A 20,940-nucleotide genomic window follows, 5' to 3' on the forward strand; every position below is an offset into this window, starting at 1 on the left:
AAACTTGTGATTGGCAAAAAGCAGGTGCTCTGTTCTGCTGTTCATTTGGATGAGTGAATGGACAGTGATAACTGGAATGAGTGAAGTTGACTTAAACTGTCATGTTGGCTCAGGGGAAGAAGTGATTAAATCCAGCTACACGGCCGGGGAAAGCCTTTTGGAGGTGGTATATCAATGAGAAGCAGGTTATTCTAGGCCTGGAGATCTCTATCTTTAAAACGTTGCTAGGTTGTGTGTAAAATACGACAGGTTTGAGAATGACTCAGGCGGCTAGAAAATAAAGAGTTAGAGCTCACAGGTAGGGCCAAGTATAGGTGGGTAGGGTTCAGAACTGTTGGAAATAAGGCTGAAAAGGTAGATTTGGGAGAAGACCTAGCACCAAACTATCGCATTTGAAGAAACAAACTGAGGCCTAAAGATAATTAGTTAAGTGGTTTGCCAAGGATGCACAGCTACAGAGTTGCAAAAGTGACATTAGCACCTGGGCCTCCAATATTCTTTCCACTATACCGGGTGTCCAGGGACTAGCTAGACCATGGGGAGCCTTGAATATCTGAAGAATGAAATTTTTGACAGGAGTCTGTCTTAGTCAATAGTGGCTAGATGGCCACTTTTAAATCACTTGTTGCTGTACCTCCTACACTGTAAAGAATTACTTTTTTTGGCCTCAACTGGAAAATGTTGGGCATTTCCTGATTAAACCAATTCGCTAACACAAAAGGTAATTACGTTGCTTTAAGAGGTCTGTAGGGATCCAATGTTGGACTCGCCTTCCAATGAGCACAAGGGAGCGGTGCACCTTTGACTACACTCCCTGTTGATAAAGTCCCACCTCTCAGCCTTTGCTCCTCTTTTTTTCCCGTGGTGCGCCGTGACGTAAGACGTGGGTCACGCAGTATTAGCAACTGGACCCGGAAGCAAAAACGAAGGGGTGGAGAAGCAGTCGGAAAGGAGGGCCCCGTGTCCCGGTCGGCCGGCTGGGGGCGGGGTTGGGCATGATAACGGATCAGAAGCTGAGGGGGCTGGGCCTGAGGGAGGCGGAGGAACCGGCATCGGACGCCGCCGCAGCTCCAGCTTGTTCCGTGTGGCCCCAGCGGGCCCCGCTTCAGCCATCATGATCCACGGCTTCCAGAGCAGCCACCAGGACTTCTCCTTCGGGCCCTGGAAGCTGACGGCTGCCAAGACCCACATCATGAAGTCGGCGGATGTGGAGAAGTGAGGCTTCGGTGCTCGGGTGGGGGCGCGGGCCAGGGAGCTGGGCCAGGGCGAGAGGCAGGGCAAGCTCCGCGCGGCCCTACTCCTTCACCTGGGGCGTAGGCTCGATCCCCTAGGACAGGATCTTTGAATGACAACATGTTAGATAATCATATCGCCACCTCCATACCTTCTGTTGAGGTTCGCCAGGCGCTGCCTTGGCTGTGAGTGGAGCATGACTGTTCTGGTGGACCTTCCCCTCACTGAACGTCTCTTCCTATCTGAGCATGTGCCACCTTTGGACCATTTCTGTCTGGATGGCTGTGGCCTGCTTCCTTGGGGGTTAATTCCAAACCAAAAAAAACAAACCGTTGCCTTAGAGTCGCTACTCTATAGGACAGAGTAGAACTGCCCCAGAGGGTTTTCAAGGAGCGGCTGGTGGATTCCAGCTGCCGAGCTTTTGGTTAGCAGCCTGAGCTTTTAACTACCAGCCACCAGGACTCCGGGGGCTAATAACGGGGATGCTATAAATGTTTAGTTTTTAGCATATCATGTACCCTGCCCGGCTCTTAAGATGCAGGAGATGAATTACGGCCTTTACCTTAAGGATTTCATAGTCTCATGAGAGACAAATAAACATTTACGAGACAGTGTGAATAACTTTATGATAGAGATGTATAAAACAAAAAAAGTACCCAAACCCATTGCCGTCCATGCGATCCTCTAGGGCAGAGTAGAATTGCCCCGTAGGGTTTCCGAGTAGCGGCTGGTGGATTCGAACTGCTGACCTTTTGGTTAGTTGCAGAGCTCTTAACCACTGCGCCACCAGGGCTCCATGTTATAACCACCGTATGTAATTTTATCTAGAAGGTTGGTATTATCAGATGTGCACTCTGAAAGATTGTTATGGAGGTGATGTGGAGGATGGACTGGAGGGCTGTAGGACTGGGTAAGGAGACCAGTTAGATAGCAGGAGACAGTGGAGAAGTTTTAGGAGATTAGTTCCTGAACTTGATGGCCAGTTGCTAGGAGAAGAAAAGAAAGGGAAGGAATCTATACTGATGTCTAGATTTCCAGCTTGGGCTATTGCATGGATATTATTGCCATTAAACAAAGTGGGAAACACAAGAGCAGATTGGGGGATAGGGTGAGAGAGCAGTTGGACAGAGAATAACTTTAGTTTTGAAAATACTTGTCTTAATTATCTAGTGCTGCTGTAACAGAAATACCACAAGTGGATGCCTTTAACAAATTTATTTTCTCAGTTTAGGAAGCTAGAAGTCTGAATTCAGGGTGCCAACTCTAGGGGAAGGCTTCCTCTCTGTGGGGAGAAGGTCCTTGTCTCTTCAGCTTCTGTGTTCTGGTTCTTTGGAGATTTCCATGTGGCTTGGCATCAATCTTCCCCCACCTCTGCTTGCTTAATCTGCTTATTTTATATTTTGTAAGAGATTGATTCAAAACACACCCAGCCCTAATCCTGCCTCATTAACATAACAAAGACAACCCATTCCCAAATGGGATTATAACCACAGGCATAGAGGTTAGGATTTACAACACATATTTTTGGGGGGACACAATTCATAACAGTAGTGAAATGTGAAGTATGTGTGGTCATAAAGTAGGCATTTGGATATTTTGAAGCTCAAAAAAGATGAGTTGCCTGTGAGTTTTGGTTTGGGAACCATGAATTTATAGTTGGTACCTGGAGCCTTGGGAGTGAGTAAGATCATCTGGAAATCATCCAGAAGAAAAAGAAGAGGTCCTGAGACGGAACTCTAGGGAGCATCCACATTTGTGATTCTGGTGGAGGGAGGTTACCAGGGAAGGGAGTTGTGACAGGATGTTTTGGCTTCCTAATTTAAAAGAAAAAAAAAATTGTAGTATTCTTGCAGACTTATTAAGAAAATACAGAAAAGAAAGGGGAAAAAAAAATTCATCTGCATCCTACTACAGACTGAGTTACTCTTTGAGTTACTTTCTCTGTTATATATTACACCATACATAGTTGTAGTGTATGTAAAGTAGCCAGCTTTAAATTGAGATGTCTGTATAATTTACTTGCAGACTCTCCTAGGGGGGCTGGATCCATAGAGAGTTTTAAGGAATTCAAATTCCAGATCTTTAACTTCCTTTTGTATTATTTCTAAAATAGATCTACCTGAATACACTTCATCTTCCTTCCATATGACAAAAGAAAGGCTAAGCCTCACCCATTCTAAATTTTTCTGTGGTATACTGCTCTAGGGTATAAAAGCCTCTAGAGTGCTAAATAAATTATTAGGTAAAATACTGGTTTGAGGAAGCATCGTTTAGTGAATGTTTAAGGCATTTTAAACCCATAAGGGTTTTCCTTCTTTCCCTGCCTTATACTTATTTGTTGAGTCACTGGGCGGCACAAATGGTTAGGCACTCAACTATTAGCTGAAAGGTTGGTGCTTCGAACCCACCCAGAGGTGCCTCAGAAGACAGGCCTGGCGATCTGCTTCTGAAAAGTCACAGCCTTGAAAACTCTGTGGAGCAGTTCTGCTCTGCACACGTGGGGTCACCGTGAGTCAGAATTGCCAACAGCAACCTATTAAGAGTGTTGCTTGACATTAAAAATAGGGTATTTTGGCCTGTGTTTAAGATACTCTGAATTTAGAACATTTGAAGCAATGTTAAGTTAGTAACACTGATTCTTTTACATATGTAACTGGAGTATTTTGCAGGACAACCAGATTTTTCCGAGTACATTGGATAAAATCCACAGAACCACATTTTATATTATTTCTTATTGCTGTGCATTATTCAGTAAAGTAGTAAAAACTTATTTTATCAAGTTATGGAATATTCTAATTACAATCAATCTTCATCTTATTTAATGTTACAAGTATTTAATATTTTCTATCTCCTAATAACAAGGAATCAATTTTACGTAAATTTATGGTCAGAAATTAGTATTAGACGTTAACCTAAAGATGGACAATTCAAAAATGTTAGATCACTGATATGTGCACGTATACATGCACACACACAGATGTAATAAATATACAATGTGTCCCGTTGTTTTTCCTTAAAACTGAGCATTTTTTCCCACATTATTACATTAGCTCTTTTAACATTTTTAATGGTTTCAGAATATTTCATACTATGGATATACTCTATGTAACCATTTATTTCTGTGTAAGTGTATATTCAGAATATTTCTTTACTGCTGTTATAAATAAGGTTGTTATGAATATTAATGTATATAGATTTTTTTTTTCCTGCATTTTGGATCACTTATTTAGGACAGGCTTCCCAAAGCTGATATTTTGTGTTAAAGAGTCTAGATTTGGTTAGATTCTTGGTACTTATTGCTTAATTGCTGCCGCAAAATGGAATATAAATTGGCGCAATCCTTCTGGAAATCCACATGAGCAAGTGCTGGTTTCCCTCACCTTACCAGTGTTGAGCACTTAAGCTTTCTTCATTATTACCTTTTGAAGCTTGTAACAAGTTGAAATTTTATTGGATAAGTTCATTGTTTTCATACAAGCAACAGGATCTTTAATTACTGTTTTTCTTTATAGCTGTGGTTAATACAGTTGTTATGTGCGAATAAAAAGTTTGCCAGAAGTATGAGGCTATGGGAACATGGGACTATGGTACATTGGTACATTAAGCCATGTCCTCATCAGTTATAATGGAATTAGAACTCATCTTTATTCTTCAAAGTGATGGGTCTTTGATGATCAGTATTTTTTACATCTAAAGCCTAAATTGTTTAATTTAGTCACGTAGGGTTTTTTGTTTTATATGTGTGTTTGTTTATATATACAGATGCACGAAAGAGCTGTTTGGTGAGTCAGATTGGAAATAGAATTGAAATCAATTGGAAGGAGTGTAATTGTGGACTTGAGATATACATGGATCATTTGTTGTCTTGATATAAGAATATATTTTTTAATATTATTTTACTTTCCCTACTAAAAACCCCATTGCCGTTGAGTCAATTCCAACTCATAGCAACCCTATAGAACAGAGTAGAATTGCCCTGTAGGGTTTCCAAGGCTGTAATCTTCACGGAAGCAGACTGCCACATCTTTTTCCTGCAGAGCGGCTGTTGGGTTCAAACCGCCAAGTACTTTAACCACTACACCACGAGGGCTCCTTCCCTTCCCTACTAATTATAGCTGAATAGCTATTCAAAAATCCAGAAATCTTAAAAATAAGAAAAGGAAAGAAAATCTTTTGATCCGTTCAAGTAGCTGAGACAGAGCACTTCCACTAAAAATCCTGGACTATATTCAGGGTCCTTTAGTACTTCACTCAGAGCATACTGAAGCTTTTGACTCTATTATGCACTTTTGGCGCAGTGGTTAAGAGTTTGGCTGCTAACCAGAAGTTTGGCAGTTAGAATCCATCAGCTGCTCCTTGGAAATCCTATGGAGCGGTTCTACTCTGTCCTATAGGGTTGCTGTGAGTCAGAATCGACTCGATGGCAATGGGTGTGGTCTTTTTGGGTAGTACTTTACTCAGAAAGTACTGAAACTTTTGACTTTATTATGCACTTATTGTAACCTTATTGGAAATGTAAGAAAGAAAAGAAGTTCCCTACAATCCCTTCACCCTAATGAATAAATTATTTTTCATGTTCTCTTTTTATTCATTATGCAATTTTAAGAAGTGTGATTAATTGGCTTTTCAGCCTATAATAGATTAGAAACAAAAATTAGAGGGATGAGGCATGCTTCAGGGGCAGCTACCTACGTTCTGTAGCAGTTAGAGGTGTACACACTCAATTGAACTTGAGAACATTGTCCTACATGATTGTTAAATGTGATAATCTCTGATCATCAATAAAAGGTAAAATACCCTTTTATATTATCTGTTTTAAGAATGCGGCAAAGTCTATAAATCATTTTGAGAAGCTTCCAAAATCAATAAAATAAAAAATTGGGTATATAAGGTAAACTGGAAAATTCCCTTCCATGGAACCTCTGTGTTAGATTTTTGTTTTCAGGTTGCAAGGAACAGAGACCCAGGCTGCCTTAGGTAATGGGAATTTAATACTACATGAGGAAATAACACCAGAATTATCTTAGAAAATAGTTAGCAGTTCTTGCGGCCACCTAAACTATAGAAGTCTCTACTCTTCTTGTTATTGTTATTTCTCAGTCTTTGCTTTGCTCTGTCTGCTTCTGTTGCTGTTACTTAAACAGTACTCTTCCCTCCTCTCTGCCTCATGGCTTCATTTTCATGCCTTCTTTCTCTGTGTCTCTTGGGCTGTGTGTCACTTGGTTGGCATTCAGACTTCTGAAAACAGATGATCTAGAGTGAGTTAATCGATCGTTATTGAATTCAACATGAGCATATTGAGCAGAATTCTCAGGCTAAGATTCAGGGGTTCAGACCAGCCCACAGGTAATTGCCTTTGGTTGAGATACTGGATTTTCATTCCTCAGTTGGAAGCCCTGGTTGTACAGATGTGATGGGGTTATACAGCTCAAAGCGTGGTAACCTGTACGTATAGAAACTTATTTCAAAAGTCAGTAACTGGCAGCCATTTAAAAGCTTTATAACAGGGCTTACAAACTCAATTTTCTGAAGGGCCAAGGAAAAGTAGAGAGCCCACACCTTACTCGGGGTGACCTCTGCTCAGCTCCAGCCAATTGGAGTGCAGGTCCAGTGTTGCCAAGTCTTCCAGTTTTGTTTGTTTTTTAAGATACATCAGAAATCCACATTATATAAAATCTTTCAATTTTTATTGGCAGCTATCTCTCAGTTGGGGCCCTGGTGGTGTAGTGGTTAAGAGCTCGGCTGCTAACCAAAAGGTTGGCAGTTCGAATCCACGAGACGCTCCTTGGAAATCCTATGAGGCAGTTCTGCTCTGTCCTGTAGGGTCGCTATGTCTCGGAATCAACTCAGCAGCAATGGGGTTTTATATTTTTTTTAATCTCTCAGTAGCTATTGGGAACTATTTCAGATAGTTGTTGTTTTTTTTTTTTTTTTTTAAATATTGTACAGACCAATCAAAACATACCTCTGGATTAACAATTTGTGATCCTGACCTTATAGTGTATCTAGTATAACTTTCTTCTTTAATGAGGCTGACTAATTAGGGCCCAGTTATATAAAGCAGTCTAGGATAATGGAAAAAGGCCTGGTGTTTTCACTTACTAGCTCTTTGATTTTAAATGAGCAATATAAACTCTCTGAGCCTTTCTTAGCTTACACGGTAGTTTTGAGGCTCAAATTTTACTATATGAGAAGTGACCTTTGACCATTCTTCCTAAAATAGCTTCCCCCTGCCCTGCCACTTTTACTTTGCTTTATTTTTCCTTGTATCACTTATTGCTAGCTGACACTATATTATGTATTTATTTATATATTTCCTTGTCTTATTAGCACAGTACCTAGTACAGTCTGTAAAGATATACATGGAGAGAATAGGTAATGAAAGTATTTTATATACTTCACAAATATATTCATGTTTGTTAAATTACATATTTAACTCATTCAGTAATGTAGGAAGGATTATGTTGGGATGAAAAGAAAACAAAAGTGCCAAGAGTGACATAAAATAATCTTACCCGACTTTTGGTTATATGTAGGTTAGCTGATGAATTGCATATGCCATCTCTCCCTGAAATGATGTTTGGAGACAACGTTTTGAGAATCCAGCATGGCTCTGGCTTTGGAATTGAGTTCAATGCTACAGATGCTTTAAGATGTGTAAACAACTACCAAGGAATGCTTAAGGTAGCCTGTGCTGAAGAGTGGCAGGAAAGCAGGTGAGAAGTTGGGCAGTTATGGGTTAAACAAAAAAGAAAAAGGTTAAAAGAAATATTCATGATGCGTGTATTTTGTTAGAATGAAGGGCTAGTGTTATTATTATTAAACTTTATCGTTAAATCATTCTAGATTGTTTTCATACATTAAATGGAGATTAGTTATCCTACTATTTGAATACTTGCTGAATTGAATTACAATTACGCTGAGCTACGTAGCTTACTTTTTCAAGCATTTGGTATTCTCTAGTGAATAGGCAAGTACACTGTATACTATAATGTTCCTGATTTTGAAAAAAAATAATGTTTACCTGTGGTTTACATTAAAAATTTGAGGAGCATTGAAATTTTTTTAAATATATTTTTTGAATAATCAGGTCAGCAACTATTTACTTTGTACCTTTTATGTACTAGGTACCTCGAAGGATTCAGGGAACTATCAGCCTTTAAACCGTATCCTCAGGCAGTATACAGTGTAATTGGAGAGACTACATCAGCACATGACAAGTTAAATAACAGTAAATGCACAGAAAAACTCTTAAGATGTTGTACTGGCGAATTATGACAAGTATATGTGTTTAGTAGGTATTTCATATTATTTGTAGAATGTAATTTGGTGTGATATATGAACACAGATCATCTGTATTCTGCATCACTGAATCTGACCTTCTTATTTTGGTATTTGAGGACGGAGGGTGAACACTCTAAAGAAGTTATTAAACCATATGATTGGACGTATACAACAGATTATAAGGGAACATTACTTGGAGAATCACATAAGTTAAAGGTAAATCTTGTCTTTTGCGTTTTGAGTCATTAATTGTCTTGAATAGTCTCATCATTAGAGCTTTCCGGTAATAGCTTGTTTATTGCCACTATTTATTTTCTATTGTGGCAGGCACCAAAACCTAATGTAAGGGGATTTTGTTTGTTGCTTATTAGCAGAAAATAAATAGAAGGCCATACTGGAACGATCTTTATTCTTAAAAGTGTGGTTGGTGGTAATGGTAATCTGCCTTAATGTTATTATCACTGTAAGAAACATTAAATCGTATATTGCATGTAATATTAATGGTATTGGTTAATAATTTTCCACATTCTGTTGGATCGCCTTTCTTTGGAATGTGCACAAATATGGATCTTTCGCTTCCAGTCAATTGGCCAGGTAGCTGTCTTGCAAATTTCTTGACATAGACGAGTGAGCGCCTCCAGTGCTACATCCATTTGTTGAAACATCTCAATTGGTATTCCGTCAATTCTTGGAGCCGTGTTTTTTACCAATGCCTTCAGTGCAGCTTGGACCTCTTCCTTCAATACCATCAGCTCTTGATCATATGCTACCTCGTGAAATGGTTGAATGTCGATCAGTGTATTTGGTACAATGACTCTTTGTATTTCTTCAGTCTTCTTTTGATGCTTCCTGTGTCATTCAATATTTTGCCCATAGAATCCTTCAGTATTGCAACTTGAGGGTTGAATTTTTTCTTCAGTTCTTTCAGCTTGAGAAATGCTGAGTGTGTTCTTCCCTTTTGGTTTTCTAACTCTAGTTCTTTGCACGTTTCGTTGTAACACTTTACTTTGTCTTCTCGAGCCACCCTTTGAAATCTTCTGTTTAACTCTTTTACTTCACAATTTCTTCCACTCACTTTAGCTGCCCTTCATTCAAGACCAAGTTTCAGAGTCTCTCTTGACATCCATTTTCGTCTTTTCTTTCTTTCCTGTCTTTTTAATGACCTTTTGCTTTCTTCATATATGGTGTCCTTGATGTCATCCCGTCCATATTTATGCCCGTTTCAAAGAATGTGTAAATTATCGAACAGTATCACACACGAGTAAAATTTTGATGAAGATCATTCAAAAGCATTTGCAGCAGTACGTTGACAGAGAACTACCAGATAATCAATCTGGATTCAAAAGAGGACGTGGAACGAGACATACCATTGCTGATGTCAGATGGATCTTGGCTAAAAGCAGAGAATATCAGAAAGATGATTACCTGTATTTTATTGCCTATGCTAAGGCTTTTGACTTTGTGGATCATAACAAATTACGGATAATATTGCGAAGAATGGGAATTCCAGAACACTTAATTGTGCTCATGAGGAAGCTGTACGTAGACCAGGAGGCAGTTGTTCGAACAGAACAAGGAGATACTGCATGGTTTAAAATCAGGAAAGGTGCGTTTCAGGGTTGTATCGTTTCACAGTACTTATTCAGTCTGTATGCTGAGCAAAGTAATTCGAGAAGCTAGACTATGTGAAGAAGAACATGGCATCAAGATTGAAGGAAAACTCATTAATAACCTGCAATGTGCAGATGACACAACTTTGCTTGCTGAAAGTGAACAAGACCTGAAGCACTTACTAACGAAGATCAAAGACTACAGCCTTCAGTGTGGGTTACATCTCAACATATAAAAAACAAAAATCCTCACAAGTGGACCAATAAGCAACATCATGATAAATGGAGAAAAGATTGAAGCTGTCGAGGATTTCATTTGACTTCAATCCACAGTCAACGCCCACGGAAGCAACAGTCAGGAAATCAAATGATGTACTGCATTGGGAAAACCTACTGCAGATCTTTAAAGTGTTAAAGCAAAGATGTGACTTTGAGAACTAAGGTGCACCTGCCCCAAGCCATGGTATTTTCAGTCGCCTCATGTGCATGTGAAAGCTGGACAGTGAATAAGGAAGACCGAAGAAGAATTGATGCCTTTGAATTACAATGTTGGTGAAGAATATTGAGTATACCATGGACTGCCAGAAGAACGAACATATCTGTCTTGGAAGAACTACAGCCAGAATGCTCCTTAGAGGCAAAGATGGCGAGACTTCGCCTTGTGTACTTTGGACATGTTATCAGAAGGGACCAATCTCTGGAGAAGGACATCATACTTGGTAAAGTAGAGCATCACTGAAAGAGAGGAAGAACCTCAACGAGATAGACTGATAGATTGACACAGCGTCTGCAAGGATGGGCTCAAGCGTAGCAACGATTGTGAAGATGGCCCAGGACTGGACAGTGTTTCATTCTGTTGTACACAGGGTCGGTATGAGTTGAAACCTAACAACAGCCACAACATGAGAATATTATGAGAAAATAGGTCAAATGCCCAACAGTGTACCTGGCCCATAGAAGCTTATCAATAGGTGATTCTACAGACTAATAGAAGTGATTCGCTGCCTCTCCCATTTGCACCACCTTTTAGGAATAAAACATGTACTGTTCATGCCTTTAAAAAGACATTTATTTTAAAATTCTTTGGAAAATTTGCCTAGCTCATTCAATGTGATTTAATATCTTCAACTATTTTTTTTTAATTTTGCTTTAAATGAAAGTTTACACTTCAAGTTAGTTTCTCATACAAAACTTTATATACACACTGCTGTATGATCCTAGTTGCACTCCCCATACTGTGACAGCACACTCCTCCTCTCCACCCTGGATTTCCCGTGTGCATTCAACCAGCTACTGTCCCTTATCTGCCTTCTCATCTCGCCTCCGGACAGGAGCTGTCCATTTAGACTCACGTATCTACTTGAGCTAAGAAGCACACCCTTCACGAGTATCATTTTATGTGTTATACTCCAGTCTAATCTTTCTCTGAAGAGTTGGCTTTGGGAGTGGTTTTAGTTTTGGGCTAACAGCCCGGGGACCGTGTATTCCGGAGTCCTTCCACACTCAGATAATTAAGTCTGGTCTTTTTACTAGAATTTGAGTTCTGCACCTCACTTTTCTCCTGCTCTGTCAGGGACTTTCTGTTGTGTTCCATGTCAGGAGGACGGTCATTGGTGGTAGCCCGGCACCATCTAGTTGTTCTGATCTCAGGCTGATGGAGTCTCTGGTTTATGTGGCCCTTTCTGTCTCTTGGACTAATATTCTCCTTGTGTCTTTGGTGTTCTTCATTCTCCTTTGCTGCAGGTGGGTTGGGACCAATTGATGCATCTTAGATGGGCACTCTCTAGCTTTTAAGGCCGCAGACGCCACTCACCAAAGTGGGATGCAGAACATTTTCTTAATAAACTTTCTTATGCCAGTTGACCTAGATGCCTTCTGAAACCATGCTCCGCAGACACCTGCCCCTGTTACTCTGTCCCTCGAAGTATTTGGTTGTATTCAGGAAACTTCTTAGCTTTGGTTTAGTCCAATTATGCTGACTTCCACTGCAGTGTGTGTTGTCCTTCCTTTCACCTAAGATAATTCTTGTCTACTATCTAGTTAGTGAATACCCTCTCCCTCCCTCCCCACCCTTATAATCATCAAAGAATGGTTTCTTCTGTGTTTAAACCTTTACTTGAGTTCTTATAATAGTGGTCTCATACAATATTTGTCCTTTTGCGACTAATTTCACTCAGCATAATGCCTTCCAGATTCATCTACGTTATGAGATGTTTCACGGAGTCATCGTTATTCTTTATCACTGCGTAGTATTCCCTTGTGTGAACGTATCATAATTTGTTTATCCATTCATCAGTTGATGGGCACGTAGTTGTTTCCATCTTTTTGCTATTGTGAATAGTGCTTCAGTGAACATGGATGTGCATATATCTATTTGTGAAATGGCTCTTATTTCTTCAGGATATATTCCAAGGAATGGATTGTTGAATCATATGGTACTTCTATTTCTAGCTTTTTAAGGAAGTGCCAAATCAATCTCCAAAGTGGTTGTACCATTTTACATTCCCACCATCAGTGAATAAGTGTTCCAGTCTCTCCACAGCCTCTCCAACATTGATTATTTTGTGTTTTTTGGATTAACGCTAGCCTTGTTGGGGTGAGACGGTATCTCGTTGTAGTTTGATTTGCATTTCTCTAATGGCTAATATTCGTGAGCATTTCCTCATATATCTGTTAGCCGCCTGAATGTCTTCTTTGGTGAAGTGCCTGTTCATATCCTTTGCCCATTTTTTTACTGGGTTATTTGTCTTTTTGTTGTTGAGGTTTTGCAGTATCTTGTAGATTGTAGAGATTGGACCCTGATCAGATTTGTCGTACCCACAATTTTTTTCCCAGTCTGTAGGTTGTCTTTTTACTGTTTTGGTGAAGTCTTTTGATAAGCATAAGTGTTTGATTTTTAGGAGCTCCCAGTTATCTAGTTTCTTTTTTGTGTTTGTATATTGTTACTTATGGTTTGTATTCTGTTTATGCCATGTATTAGGGCTCCTGGAGTTGTCCCTATTTTTTCTTCCATGATCTGTATCGTTTTCGATTTTATATTTAGGTCTTTGCTCCATTTTGAGTTAGTTTTTGTGCATGGTGTGAGTTATGGGTCTTGTTTCAGTTTTTTGCAGACGGGTATCCAGTTATGCCAGCACAGTTTGTTAAAGAACCTGTGTTTTCCCCATTTAATGGACTTCGGGCCTTTGGTCAAATATCAGAGGCTCATAGGTGGATGATATATGTCTGGATTCTCAGTTCTGTTCCATTGCTGTATGTATCTGTTCTTGTACCAGTACCAGGCTGTTTTGACTACCGTGGCAGTATACTAGGTTCTAAAATCAGGTAGTGTGAGGTAGTGGTGTTCTTGAGTAATGCTTTCCTTATCCGGGGCCTCTTCCCTTGCCATATGAAGTTGGTGATTTGTTTCTCTGTCTCCTTAAAAAATGCCGTTGAAATTTGGATCAGGATTGCATTGTATCTGTAGATGGCTTTGGGTAGAATTGACATTTTCCCAATGTTGAGTCTTCCTATCCATGAGCAAGGTATGTTTTTCCACTCATGTGGGTCTCTTTTGGTTTCTTGCAGTAGTGTCTTGTAGTTTTTTTTTTGTATAGGTCTTTTACGTCTCTGGTTAGATTTATTCCTAAGTATTTTATCTTCCTGGGGGGTATTGTAAATGGTATTGATTTGGTGATTTCTTCTTCGAAGGTCTTTTTCTTAGTAGAGAGGAATCCACCTGATTTTTGTATGTTTTTCTTGTATCCTGACACTTTGCTAAAATCATCTGTTATTTCCAGTAGTTTTCTTTTGGATTCTTTGGGGTTTTCTGCGTATAAGATCATATCATCTGCAAATAGAGATACTTTTACTTCTTCCTTACCAATTTGAGTTCCCTTTATTTCTTTTTCTAGCTAGGACCTCCAGCACAATGTTGAATAAGAGTGGTGATAAAGGGCATCCTTGTCTGATTCCTGTTCTCAGGGGGAATGCTTTCAAATTCTCTCTATTTAGGATGATGTTGGCTGTTGGCTTTGTATAAATGTCCTTAATTATGTTGAGGAATTTCCCTTCTATTCCTATTGTGCTGCGCATTTTTATCATGAATGGGTGTTGGACTTTGTCAAATGCCTTTTGTGCATCAATTGATAAGATCATGTGGTTCTTGTCTTTTGTTTTATTTATGTTATGGGTTACATTGATTGTTTTTCCAATGTTGAACCATCCCTGCATACCTGGTATAAATCCCACTTGGTCAAAGTGAATTATTTTGTTGATATGTTATTGAGTTCTTTTGGCTAGAATTGTGTTGAAGATTTTTACGCCTGTGTTCTTGAGGGGTATTGGTCTGTAATTTTCTTTTTTTGTGCTGTCTTTACCTGGTTTTGGTATCAGTGTTATGCTGGCTTCGTAGAATGAGTTTGGGAGTATTCTTTTTCTTTACTCTCAAATACCTTTAGTAGTAGTGGTATTAACTCTTCTCTGAAAGTTTGGTAGAATTCTCCAGTGAAACCGTCAGGGCCAGGGCTTTTGTTATTGGGAGTTTTTAAATTACCTTTTCAGTCTCTTCTTTTGTTATGGGTTTATTTATTTGTTCTACCTGTTCGTATTAGTTCAGGTAGGTAGTGTATTTCTAGAAATTTGTTCATTTCCTCTAGGTTTTCAGATTTCTTAGAGTAGAATTTTCCATAGTATTCTGTTACAAACTTTTAATTTCAGTTGGATCTGTTGTGATATCACTAATCTCATTTCTTATTCAGGTTATTTGCTTCTTCTGTTTTTCTTTTGTCCATTTGGCCAACGGTTTATCGATTTTATTGATCTTTTCAAGGAACCAGCTTTTGGTCTTGTTAGCTCTTTTCCATTGTTTTTCTATTCTCTATTTCATTTAATTCTGCTCTAATTCATATTATTTCCTTTTTTCCAGTGCCCAAGGACTTCTTTTGCTGCTCTCTTCCTACTTATTCCAGTTGTAGGATTAATGTTTTGATTCAGGCTCACTCTTTGTTTTGGATGTGTGTGTTTATTGTTATAAACTGACCTCTGAGCAGTGCTTTTGCTGTGTCCCAAAGGTTCTGGTAGGATGTGTTTTCATTCTCATTTGATTCTATGATTTTTTTTATTCTGTCCTTAATTTCTTCTATAACCCAGTAGTTTTTGGGCAAGATGTTGTTCAGTTTCCATGTGTTTGGTTTTTTTTTCCCTCCTTTTTCTGTTACTGATTTCTACTTTTATGGCTTTATGGTCAGAAAAGATGGTTTGTAATATTTTGATGCTTTGGATTCTTTTAAGGCTTGCTGCATTACATAATATGTGGTCTGTTCTGGAGAGCGTTCCATGTGTGCTGGAAAAGAAGGTATACTTGGCTGCTGTTGGGTGGAATGTTCGGTATATGTCCATGATACCAAGTTGGTTGATCGTGGCGTTTAGATCTTCTGTGTCTTAACTGAGCCTCTTTCTGGATGTTCTGTCCTTCACTGAAAGTGGTGTGTTGAAGTTTCCTACTATTATTGTGGAGCTGTCTATCTCTCTTTTCAGAAAAATGCTGTTAGAGTTTGTTTTATGTATCTTGGAGTCCCGTCGTCGGGTGCGTAAGTACTTATTATGGTTATGTCCTCCTGGTGGATTGACCCTTTAATCATTATATAGTGTCCTTCCTTATCCTTTGTGGTGGATTTTACTTTAAAGTCTGTTTTGTCAGAGATTAATATTGCCACTCTTGCTCTTTTTTGTTGTTTGCTTGATATATATTTTTTTATCCTTCAGGTTTTAGTTTGTTTGTGTCTTTAAGTCTAAGATGTGTCTCTTATAGGCAGCATATAGATGGATCATGTTTTTTTATCCATTCTGCCACTCTCTGTCTCTTTATTGGTGCATTTAGTCCATTTACACTAAGTGTAATTATTGATAGGTATGAGTTTAGTGCTGTCATTTTGATGTCTTTTTTTGTGTGTGTTGTTCATAGTTTCTTTGTTCCACTTAATTTTCTGTGCTGAGTTGCTTTTCTTTATGTATTTTCTTTTCATCTTTTTCATTGTTGTTGATTTTGTGTTTGCTGAGTCTTTATATTTTTCTAGTTTCTTATTTTGACTTGTAGAATTGTTAGTTTCCTGTGGTTACCTGAATATTTACCCCTGTTTTTCTAAGTTTAAATCAGTCTTTTATTTCATTATATTGCCTTCTCTTCCTCTCCATATGAAAGATCTATGATTATATTTTTTAGTCCCTCTTTTTTGTTTAATGTTGTCATCTTTTACGTATTGATATCTCTGTTTCCCTATTTTCAGTGTTTAAGCTTTGATTTGTTTTTGTGTCTTCCCCCTCTGGGTTGATATCTGGTTGCTCTGTCCTGTGGTCTAGTCGCCAATTGTTATCTGATGTTTTTGATTTTCTAACCAGAGGACTGCCTTTAGGATTTCTTGTAATTTTGGTTTGTTTTTTTTCAAATTCCCTAAACTTCTGTTTATCCGGAAATGCCCTAATTTCACCATCATATTTGCGAGATAGTTTTGCTGGATGTATAACTCTTGGCTGGCAGTTTTTTTCCTTCAAGGCTATATGCCATCCCATTGCCTTTTTGCCTGCATGGTTTCTGCTCAGTAGTACGAGCTTATTCTTATTGACTCTCCTTTGTAGATGACTTTTTGTTTCTCCCTATCTGCTCTTAAAATTCTCTCTTTATATTTGGTTTTAGCAAGTTTGATTATAATATGTCTTGGTGACTTTCTTTTGGGATCTACCTTATGTGGGGTTCGATGAGCATCTTGGATAGATATCTTGTTGTCTTTCATGATATCAGGGAACTTTTCTACCAACAAATCTTCAACAGTTCTCTCTGTGTTTTCTGTTACCTCCTCCCTCCCCTCCATTCCAGTACGCCAGTCACTCATAGGTTATTCTTCTTGATTGAGTACCCCATAATTCTTTTTGGTTTCTTCATTTCTTAAAATTCTTTTATTTTTCTTCAAACAAGTTGATATCAAGTGCTTTATCTTCAATCTCAGTAATTCTGACTTCCATTGCCTCAATTCTGCCCCTGTAACTTTCTAGTTAGTTGTCTAACTCTGAAATTTTATTGTTAATCTTCTGGATTTCTCTTGCTGTCTCTGTATGGATCCTTGCAACCTGTTAAATTTGTCTATGCTCTTATCTAATCTTCTTAAGTTCTTCTATTGCTTTGTCTGTGCGTTTCTTGGCTTGTTCTGCATTTTACCTGAGCTCCTTCCTGGTATATTGAAGAGTTCTGTATATTAATCTTTTTATTCTACCTCCGGTTTTCCAAGAAGTTCTCTTCCTCTGGAAAATTTCTTAATTCTTTATTTTGGGAGCTTGCTGAAGCCGTCGTGGTTTGCCTCTTTATGTGGTTTGATATTGACTGTTGTCCCCGAGCCATCAATAAGTTATTATATTTATTTATCTTATGTTTGCTTACTGTGTCCTAGCTTCTTATTTTGTTTTGTTTTAATATGTCCAAATAGGCTGCTCGTGTGAGCTAGTTTGATTAGTGGCGTCTTTGAAGCTCTAACATCCTGTCACCAGGTGATTAGATCTTTTAGTAGGTATGTGAGCCCAGGAATCTGTTCCCTTTTTTTATGTGAATTCAGCTCAGGTGTCTAGGTAGTCAGTCACCAAGTGTGTGGTGCAGGCTCTCACCTGCAGTCCTAGATGGGCAGTGGTGATTGGTGTAGACAAAGGTATCTGGCTGCTGTAGGGGGTCACACGCTGAGCAAGGCAGGGGGCTGACAGCTGCCCCTTAGTGTCTGGGAGGAAAGTGTGTCCCTGTTCCCTAGAGTATGTAGGTGGGTAGGTTTTGCAGCTGGACTGTGGGCATCCAGTGCTGTTGGCTGTAAGGACTGGGAGGCATCAGTTGTTCTTGGACCTCAGTTGCAGGTGGCTAGGTGACATGGGTGGAGCCACCAGTCCTCAGGCCCCTGATGTGGGTAGGTGAGGACCCTCCTTAATTGGCAGAGCGGTGTCAAATGTCGTAAACCTGCCACTCCACCATATAGCTGACAGTTGAATTTAGGCTTCAAGTATATCCCCTGTTATACTGTGCTAAGGAGGGCCTATGCTATTGAAATAGGCCCACACAAATCTATTCAGGGCAAAACGCATTCAAAGTCTGTGGACCCCTTATGCCTGTGCCTAGGCAAAGGAGCTGGGCCTACCCTAAGTTCCTGGCTTAGGGGAGCTGGCAGATTATTTATTCTTCTTTGTTAATTTGTTCCCTCTCCAAGGTCGGGAGAATGGCTCAGGGCTTGTGATGGATTCTTACTTCTGGCACAGCGGACACGGCAGTGGCTGAAGCTGGCCCAGGACCCAGTGCAGAGTGGGGAGGGGGACAGGTAAATGTGAGAGAGGTTTTTCCCAAAGGGAGTGTTTTTTTGCTCCACCTGGTTGGTTAAACACTTGTACTTACCTTTTGCCGATTGAACGCTGCTTTTTACTGGTTCTGGAGGCTTGAGTAGACTCTCCGCCACTCAGTCTCTCCTGATGTGGAAAACAAGTGCCCATGCCTCACTGCATGCACCTGCTGTAGGGTACCTGTTCTTGCCAGGTCAGGACTGGCATTTCCTCGCTGCTTATGAACTGTCTTTCCCTTCTCCTGTTTAGTCTGATTCCTCAACTTTGCCTTTGATGTTAAGGGCTCTTAGACTGTTATATATAATCAGTTCACTTATTTTTTTGAGTCTTTGTTGTAAGAGGGACCACAGGAAGTGTCTGACTACTCCACCATCTTGGCCCCGCCTATCTTGAACTTTTAAGAGTAAATTTAGGGAGAAAGGTGATGATCTAAGTAACTGTGGAAGTGAATGGAGTTTGTAACACTAAAGGCAGAGGAACTGCACATAAATATTGTATGCTAGCTGATGTTGTTTCCCATGGAGGTTATGGGTTAAGAATTGTAATATTGCTATACATATATACTGGAACTGAATAATTAAGTCAGTGGATGATGACTTGTAGGAGCCAGTTTCCCCGTTAGAGTGGAAATTTACAGATCCACAAGGATTGGAGGCTAGAATACTCTGTGTCGTAATGGATTAGAATTGAAGACTTCAGTAAGAACTTAATATAGATACAGACGTGTTGTTGTTAGGTGCTGTCGAGTCAGTTCCGACTCAGCAACCCTGTTTACAACAGCAAGACATCGGCTGGTCTTACACTGTCCTCACAATCGTTGTTATGCTTGAGCCCATTGTTGCAGCCGCTGTGTCAGTCCATCTTGTTGAAGGTCTTCCTCTGTTTTGCTGACCCTCTGCTTTACCAAGCATAATGTCCTTCTCCAGGGACTGATCCCTCCTGATAGTGTGTCCAAAGTATGTGAGATGTAGTCTCGCCATCCTTGCTTCTAAGGAGCATTCTGGTTGTACTTCTTCCAAGACAGATTTGTTCATTCTTTTGGCAGTCCATAGTATATTCAGTATTCTTCGCCAACACCACAATTCAAAGACATCAGTCCTTCTTTGGTCTTCCTTATTCATCGTCCAGCTTTCACATGCACATGAGGCATTGAAAACACCGTGGTTTAGGTTAGGCGCACTTTATTTATTCCTCAAGGTGAAATATTTATGGATACACACATATTATTTCCTTGCTCTTAGTTTTCAATAAGTTGAAATGAATTAAAAATTATTTAAGATTATCATGGTATCATGAGAATTTGTCAAATGTCATTTCTCTTGGTTGAAAATTGTAAGCTAAAAGTGTATTTTAAAAATATGAGTTTACTTCCATTATAGTCAGAAAAGTAAAATTGTAATAAAGTTTGGTATTGGTATAAATAAAATATTTAAACTTAAAAAAGTGAATTGAAGTACTTCACACCCCTAGAATAGGTATAATTAAAGAAAAAAAACAAGGACAATAATAAGTGTTGGTGAGAATGCGGAGAGTGGAAAACTTACAGCCCTCATGCATTGCTAGTGGAAATGTAAAATGGTGCAGCTGCTTTCGAAAATAATTTGGCAGTTTTTCAAAATGTTAAACAGAATTACCATATAACCCAGCAGTTCTACTACTAAGTATATACACAAAAGAACTGAAAACCTAAGCCCACAAAAAAATTGTACGTAATTCATGGTAGCATAGTACAGTCTTCACACAGCATTATTCATAGTAGCTAAAAAGTAGAAACCACCTAAATGTCTATCAGCTGATGAGTGGATAAACAAAATCTGGTGTGTCTATATAATGGAATATTACTTAGCCATCAAAGAGTGCTGATACATGCTACAACATGGATGAACCTTGAAAACATTATGCTAAGTTTTATGCGTTGTAAAATGTAACCATCCAGGAAATGAAATAGAACATATGAATAGCCTGCATGCCCGTACCTGATCATATACTTTCTTTTTTTAAATCGTAATTCTTGCTGAAATTTTCAACCTTCACTTTTATTTCCTTGAAGCTAGTATGCATTATTGTTTTACAGTTTAGGCCTCATAATTTCAATAGCTGGAGTCCCTGGGATCTTTTTATTGTCTATTATTATTTCTGCTGCTTCTGGTTTATGATGTCTGAGCTCCTGGTACACCTCCTTGTTTTTGTTCAAATCCTCCACCAGAGAGGATTTTTGTTTATTTCTGAAGGCCCTTGAGGGTTTTAGTAGTATAGGATGGGTTGCACAGTTTTTTTGTAAATAGCCAGGTAACAAATATCTTAGACTTTGTAGGCCATAGGGTCACTGTTGTAACTACTCAACTCTGCTGTTGTAATTGAAAGCAACCATAGACAATACAAAAATAACGGGCATGTCTATGTTTCAGTAAAACTTTTTTTATGGATGTTGAAATTTGAATTTCATATAATTATGTTATGAAATACTTTC

The 20,940-nt window shown here is 39.1% G+C and overlaps 1 protein-coding gene across 2 annotated transcripts in view; it reads left to right on the plus strand.

Annotated features, from left to right (window-relative positions):
• The first annotated feature begins 884 nt into the window (after positions 1-884).
• Positions 885-20,940, plus strand: part of TIPRL (TOR signaling pathway regulator) — a 53,783-nt gene continuing 33,727 nt past the window's right edge. Inside the window, exons 1-3 of one of the 2 annotated variants that reach the window (XM_004384084.2) lie at positions 885-1,215; positions 7,770-7,949; positions 8,634-8,733. In XM_004384084.2, the coding sequence (XP_004384141.1) occupies positions 1,115-1,215; positions 7,770-7,949; positions 8,634-8,733 (381 nt within the window). In that variant the 5' untranslated portion in view covers positions 885-1,114. The remainder of the gene's footprint in view (positions 1,216-7,769; positions 7,950-8,633; positions 8,734-20,940) is intronic. The other variant, XM_023738430.1, reaches the window with a different exon arrangement.

This window comes from Trichechus manatus, unplaced genomic scaffold, assembly GCF_000243295.1.
Source record: "Trichechus manatus latirostris isolate Lorelei unplaced genomic scaffold, TriManLat1.0 scaffold00117, whole genome shotgun sequence".
In the NCBI taxonomy this organism is placed as follows: Eukaryota; Metazoa; Chordata; class Mammalia; order Sirenia; family Trichechidae; genus Trichechus; species Trichechus manatus.